Genomic DNA, 7,500 nt, shown 5'->3' with positions numbered 1-7,500 from the left:
AAGGCGCACAGACACCGTTCCGGACGCTATTGTTCTCTGGCACAAAGGAAGAGTGTCTCTAGGCAAGAAGATGAAGGATAGCTGCTGTACTTTTGTAATTCTTCATTCTCACCCCATTCATTATAATAATTCACATTTCCACAAAAAAGCCAAATGATAACGACAGCAGTGTGCAAGAGGTTTTAACAGTCGTGTGACATAGGTCTTCAGTTACAAACGAGCTTAATCAAAACACCACTTAACAGTCCAGTCCACTGTGGCAGCTAAGTTGGTGACGTTTTTTCGTTAATGCCTTATAAAACATTTATTAAGCCTAAGTAAACTAAAAGTGTCTCCAGTTCTGACTTGGGTCATAGTTCGGACAAATACTCAGTTGTCAGCTTTTCAAATGGGGGAGGGATGACAGTCTGTCTATTTTCCCAAAAGCAGCGGCACTCTCTACACCTTTGAGCCATTCTTTACATTTCCTCATAACCGTCTCATCCACATCTCCGTCCTCCTCCTCATACTCGACGTCGTCATATTTATACTGGTCGTTCAGGAGAGATATCTTGACAATCGTTCTGATATCATCTCCAGGGGTCTCTAGTTTGGCGACGGGCACTGTGCTTTTGGAGCCACCCTGCGTCCTCTTAGAAGGGAAAACCCGTCTGTGCCTGAAGTCCCCTGACGCACAGCATTTCTGCTGCTTGGCCATCATCTGTTTCTCTAGATTGCGCTTTTGAATGACCAGGATCGCCTCTGGCGTAAGACTCAGAGAGAATCGAATCTCCTCTCCCCCGTCCTCCTTGCCGAGCGAACTCCGAGAGGCGTACTTGTGGCTCCTCCGGGTGCCGGACTCCCCGGAACTAGACCGTGGGACGCTATCGCAGGAGTTACCCAGTGGTCTGGGCACAGCCACACCGGACTTCTTGCTCTCGGTCTCTCCGTTAGCAGACGATCTGGGAGCTGGAGCCCTACTCAACTGTTGCTGCGGGTTTCTGCCAAGTTGCCACGACGTGGACAGTTTATCTCGATCTGAGTCTTTTTCATCCTTCGTTTTATTTCCTAACAAAGGTTGACTAGGCACAAGGTTTGTATTCTTTTTCCTGAAGAGTTCCCTCCCGGGGGAGGAAATCCGCTGATGGAGGTGAATGGGTGGAAAAGGCATTTTCAGAGAAGTCAAAGCAAGCAGTGAAAATACAGATGGCTTTGGAAAAACACCGGACGTCAAACAGCTCCAAGGCATTCAAATGAGGGGCGAAATGTATCCACTGGCATCATCTTAAAGGACTCAGACTTTGGTTGTGTCGTTCAGTCATTGTAAGCGGTCTGCGTCCTGATGCTGTGTGAGACGAGTGCGGTGTAGTCTGTGTGTTTTGTTCAGTTTGGAGGGCGTGGCTACAGTATGTGTCGGTATGAAGCACGTTGTTGAAGTCAACAGTGACAAAGCCTACGTGGAGTATGAAAACAACGTTAGACGCCCTATGAGGTGGCCCATGGATGTATATGATTCTTTATACACTATTTTACCAGAGGTTTATCCTACATGGGGTTGAAATAGTGTAGCAAAGATTCAATCATAGTAGCAAGGCAAAATCTACACAGTAGGCCTAGAATAAAAATCACATCCACCAAGAGAACAAAACATTGTTTGAAAATTAATTTTCTTTCTGGTAATTGTGGTTTTGTTTGTACCATGATGTCATTCTGATAGTACAGTTTGAAACTGGACTGTCCCTGAAACCCCAGCCTAGACACTGTGCAGAAGTGACCTTGAAGTAGCACTGAGAGAGGGAACGTTAGACATACAAACGGCCCTCTTCACCAATATTGATTTGCAGGGCGCTTTTTCAGCCATCCGTAATTTCACAGTCGCCGGTCGTCAGTGGCCTGAGCAGGGCGAGCTGTGTTTTAGCCTCAATGAAATTAAGCACAAATCAATATGCTTTTCCCAGCACTTTGAAAACAGCTTGGCGATATACTCATTGTAATTGCCAGAAGCGATCTATCCCATCAGTCGCAGATTAAAGATTGGGCAGACTGGAAATTCATGTGTCAGTAATTCCTAATCTATAATTGTAGTCTAGGAGAGCAAATCATGCTGGGAAGGGCATTTGTATAGAAGGTGGGTCAATGCAAAGTATTGGCTAATTTTTTGCTTGATCATGAAAGTATTGATATTCAGACTTGTATCAGCTTTCTAATCCATTCTGAGTACCTGATACTGTATGTCTGAGAGATGCCATAGGGAATTATTCATGTCAAACTAAACCTGGTTCAAAATCTGGTGTTGCCAATCACTTAAACCAGAAATAGAATTTGTCACAAGGACCTGTACAATTACATAATTCAAATAACATAAATTAGTGTCTATCAAATGTTGTGTTTATGTACAACACATTCAGTCAGCAGGCTCCTCCTGAGCAGGCTACATCTAAGGAAGGTTTTATCTGATTTTATATGGAATTATTTAATGACACTTTATTTATCATGTGACAAAAGATACATCAAAATCATCTACACATATTCTTTTAAAGTATGACAAAATAAAAGGTTGAAAGCAACTGCATTGACTTCATGGGGTTCAACATCTTAAATTTGACATCCATGTGATTATAAGATCCAAATCTCTGTCCAATTACAGGTCTTTGTCAAAGCTATCACATCAGGGGGGATGCTGTTAGCATGAAGGCAGGGAAGACGGGGGACAGTACAGTCTGTTCTGCTACCCAGGGACATGACTACTGTGCTGGACATTACAGAGCAACAAGTCATTTATGGCAGACTTGTTATCACTCCTGTGCACAGAGAAACTATAGAAGCTCAGACGTCACTGTTATCTAAGCCTTTGCTAGGACTTCTGTTCCGTCTGCTTCAAAGGACTTCTGTTGTAAGCGAGTGCAGAGATGTACGAGCCCTATAGCCGGCCTGAGAAGTAATTTATAACGCTGCGCCCTCATTATACAAACATAAACTTTAACTTCCAGCATTGCTTCCCCACCTCAAAGCAGTGGGGTTGCCTCACTTACTGGAAGTCACCCCGAGACGCTGATTTATTCCCCAGTAATTGCACACCACATTTCTCTTTTATGGGCCTTGGTGGGAGAATGAAAGGAGGGAGATGGCCGCTCCCTGACACCATGTGCCTGAAATAAAACCTGTCTAACTGGGAGACTGAAACATTGATACTTGGAGTAGGCTACTGGCGTCTGGTGTACTTATGATGAACACTGCTGCAAATGTACACATTCCAACACAAAACTCCATGAATAATTATGGTCTGGAGTGTACTTTACCTAATGAGTGCATTTAGCGCGCTTGAGTGTAGATGGACACAGGGCATCTCCCCGCACACACACACAGACAGACACAGACAGACACACACACACAGAGACAGACACACACACACACACACACACACACACACACACACACACAGACACAGAGACACACACACACAGACACAGAGACACACACACACAGACAGACACAGACACACACACACAAACACACACACAGATAAACACAGAGACACACACACACAGTGCCTTAGCTTACTTCTCACTTGAAAGCTGAACAGGATGTGGAAGGACCCCCCCCCCCCCCCTCCTCTTTCCATCATCATTATGGGCATCACGTGACAGGTTTGTGTACAGTGAAAAAGCCGCCACAGTGGAGGAGGGTTGCTAGCCGCGGCCACCGTCGTCATGGCAACTGCATCTATGGAATCGCTTCCATTGCGTGCCGGAGCCATTCGAAAACAAAACGGCAAGCAAGACCATGAAAAGGCGCACTGGGTTATTAGGTCATGTCTAGATCCCTCCAACGCGTGGGGGCAAATTAGGCCAGATCATGGCAACATATGGAGTATGATTAAGGTTTGGAGAAAGAAAGGGGGGGGTGCAGATCTCATTGTCACATGTTTGGTAAATACAGGAGTGCCTTCATGAGCGATGAGGAAGCTCTTGTTCTGGGTTTGGGGGTTTGGGGGTTTGGGGGGTGCTGTCTAATGTGGCGTGGCATTGAGTGACAGAATGGCAGCGGAGTCACACGGATGCCTCAGGCGGGGCCAAATGTCCCTTGAAGGAATATTCCTAGACCCCACAAAGTGTGCCACGCGCATTCGCTCCTTATTTTTTGAGTTGCTGCTCCTCAACAGCGTAGGACAACAAAAACAACAACAAATGCAAGACTTCAAGACAATAAGAGGTGAATGATGAGCCGTGCTGCAGTGTGGGGTTCAGAGAACGTCTTTAATGCTTGGAGTGCTGCATTCAATGGAACAGCTGTTGGTTTATTTATGGAAGCTCAGAAAAACGCACACATGTGTGAAAAAATTCATTCCTCTGTACAAAGATCATCACGGCCATGAATCACAAGAGCAGAAAACAGAAAAGATGAACAGAACCAGGACAGACACATAAGGCACCTCACTGTTCACAGACTTGCACGTGTTTAGAAAAGGCAATCCAAGCACTCTCCATCGGCTCAGCATACACAGAATATAAAATCTGACAGTTCAGCAGAAAAAAGCATCTCTTCAAACTTATCCTCACACAAAAGACCACATATAACAGAACACAGAATGAAAATAAAGACATTTTTAAGTATTACACGTTTTTGTGTATTACACAATGGTGTAGCCTCGCATTAATGTAGTTATCAAGAAACACACTTGATAAGAAGATGATTTAAGCATATTGAAAACAGAAAAAAAGATAAACTCTTTATATTAAAAAACAATATTTTACATATTTACTCTGTGTTTGCATATTGGGACCAGTCTTTAGTTAAAGTGTTGTAGAGATCCTCTTTAACCCAAACAGGTGGTGAAGCACTTCATGACTGCATCTCTGCAAAACAGACAAAAAAATGAGAGAGAGAAAGAGAGAGAGAGAAAAAAGAGAGAGAGAGAGCTGGTTTCATTAAACTGAGCCAGAACAGGAGAAAGCAGGACAGGACAACCACATTATTGTGTGTGTGTGTGTGTGTGTGTGTGTGTGTGTGTGTGTATGTGTATGTGTGTGTGTGTGTGTGTATGTGTATGTGTATATATATATTATATATATCTATATCCATAAGTGTGTCAAACTACAGAGAAGACTAGAGCAGCAGTGTTGGGTTTGAAATCTGGTAAATAAGGGTTGTTGTTGTTGTTTTGATGCTTCTGGCGATTTCTTTGTTGTGGTGGCGGCAGCAGCGGGCGGACCTCCTGCATATTTAATTGTGTTTTGGCGGGAAGCAGCACATGCTCAGAGGGTTGGACCTTTCGGTACCACTCCCCCGCCCCCCCCTCCCCCCCACCTTCCATCGCTCACAGGTACGGAGCACGAGGATGATGCAACTTCGGCAGTCGCTACGGCAACAGCAGAACAAGGTCACAGCGTTTTCCTTGCCCGCCCCTGTGCCTACTCTCACTCTCTCTCTCTCACTCTCTCTCATCCTCCCTCTCTTTTTGCGCCTGCCTCTGTCACTCCACCATGTGTTGCTATGCAGACTTTCACTGGCTCCCTCCAAATTCAGGGGAAGAGGAGGAGGTGTTAACCAAGTCAAGGTTAAAAGGAAAGGGGGAGGAACGAGGCAGGTTTGCGGAGGAGGGCAGAAGGAGGAGGCTGATGGGGAAACGGGTGACTCCATCCCTCCATACCTTCTGATACGCTGTTCATTCATCTCTCTCTCTTTCTCTCTCTCTCTCACATACACCCCCCCCCCCCCCCCACACACACACACACACACACAGATACACACAATATCCATTAGGTCTTACACAGCGCTCTCTAGGTAAACACTGGAGCCTAAGTGCTGAACTAAAAAAAAATCACTAAATGAATAAATGATGATAAAAAGACGCATTATGAGTTTAGCTGATGAAACAGCCGTGCAATGGGCGCCCTGACTACTAACCCAAAGGTGCAGACTAAGGAGATAAATATGGTGTCAATGCACAATATACATTTTGATTGATGGATTTTACACTGAAGGGTAAAACACACTAACTAACTAATTCTGAAGACACAGGAAACCTAGGGGATGTCTACTGATACAGGGGAAGACTGTCCATGAAAACACAAATGAGAAAAGAGGTGTGGTGTGTGTGTGTGTGTGTGTGTGTGTGTTTAAAAACGTCACGCCAGCCGAACAAAGACGACCAAGACTGGCCAGTAGATCTCACTGGAACACAAGGGCCTCCAGGAGAGCATTAACCCAATCAGGAAACATCAGATCTCAATACGGCCGTACCAGCCCGCCTCCGACAGCCCCCAGAGCGCCTCTGGCGGGGGCAGGGGGGGCAGGGGGGCTCCCTGGCTGTCAGGACACATTAGGGGCCCATGTGTATGAGGAGTTTGGGTGAAAGGGAGGGGTCCTACATGAGCAGAGAAAAGGGGAGAGGACCTCTGGCCACCTCTGAGGTAGAGAGAGCATCAGCCATGAGTGTGTGTGTGTGTGTGTGTGTGTGTGTGTGTGTGTGTGTGTGTGTGTGTGTGTGTGAGTGTGGGGTAGAGACAGCATCAGCCATTAGTGGGTGTGTGTGTGTGTGTGTGTGTGGGGTGGGGTGTGGCAGGGCAGGGAGTGGTCAGCATGTGGCCGCGGTGTGAAGCGTTTTTGTTTACTCTTCTGTTATGGTTTGGGTTGTTCCGTCAGGTCATTGCTCCCCGGAAACCTGTTCCCTCAGCATTCAGTTGTTTACCTACACCCCCCCCACACACACACACACACACACACACTCACACACAACCACACAAATAACTCCCATCACTCCCCCTTAAAAAACATCATCATCCTGCTCATCATTGTGAACAAACTGCCAACCACCACGAAAACAACAGTGGAAAAAAAAAGACAAAGAAAAACAAATGATCCCAACCAATCCGAATGAAGCCGGCGCCAAAACACGCATCCGCTTACGAGAGGCGCTATTTACATATCTCATTTTTTTAACCCATAAACCGTTGCTGGCCTGGTGCCATAATGGCATTAAAACTAAATACCCTCACACACTGGACAAGGGAGAGGAGAGGAGAGGGGATGGGAGACAAACAAGCGCTATCGCGGCGGCTGCTGGCGGTGGCGCTGGTGGTGATGCTGGGGTCTTCCCCGGGATTAGGGCCCATATGGTGGAGGACAACAGGCGTGCCGTTCACGAGTAAATAAAAACATGTTTTCATTCATGGATTACTCACTCATCTTCAGCCCCACCCCCCTGAACCCTATAGTCTCTCCACATGAGAGAGTGTGTGTGTGTGTGTGTGTGTGTGTGTGTGTGTGTGTGTGTGTGTGTGTGTGTGTGTGTGTGTGTGTGTTTATGAGCTAACACGTTGCCATTTGTGATGCAATTAGTGGGTTTGGTATGTCAATTAGGCTGTAAATCTGGTTCCATAAGGTGCCTTTAAAACACAGGCCATAACTACTGCAGAACCCTGCAGATGTGCGAACACACATGTGCGGATTGGGCATCTACACGAGAAGCTAAATATTAATCTGAGGATAAAGAGGGAGATTGGATTTAGCACTGATTAT

The 7,500-nt window shown here is 46.0% G+C and overlaps 2 protein-coding genes across 2 annotated transcripts in view; both read right to left on the bottom strand.

Annotated features, from left to right (window-relative positions):
- Positions 1-376: 376 nt before the first annotated feature.
- On the bottom strand, positions 377-1,228 carry prr18 (proline rich 18; the record flags this gene model as incomplete). The annotated part of the gene is made up of 1 exon (XM_080848304.1): positions 377-1,228. The coding sequence occupies one exon, from the start codon at positions 1,226-1,228 to the stop codon at positions 377-379; it is 852 nt and encodes a 283-aa protein (XP_080704430.1).
- Positions 1,229-4,216: 2,988 nt separating this feature from the next.
- The window catches only part of sft2d1 (SFT2 domain containing 1), a 19,292-nt gene continuing 16,008 nt past the window's right edge, over positions 4,217-7,500 (bottom strand). Inside the window, exon 8 of the mRNA XM_080848496.1 lies at positions 4,217-4,835. Coding sequence (XP_080704622.1) covers positions 4,796-4,835 — 40 coding nt within the window. The 3' untranslated portion in view covers positions 4,217-4,795. The remainder of the gene's footprint in view (positions 4,836-7,500) is intronic.

This window comes from Sprattus sprattus (genome assembly GCF_963457725.1).
Source record: "Sprattus sprattus genome assembly, chromosome: 12".
Lineage (NCBI taxonomy): Eukaryota > Metazoa > Chordata > Actinopteri > Clupeiformes > Clupeidae > Sprattus > Sprattus sprattus.
The sequence above is the reverse complement of the archived record's forward strand: the minus strand, read 5'-3'. Positions and strand labels throughout refer to the sequence as shown.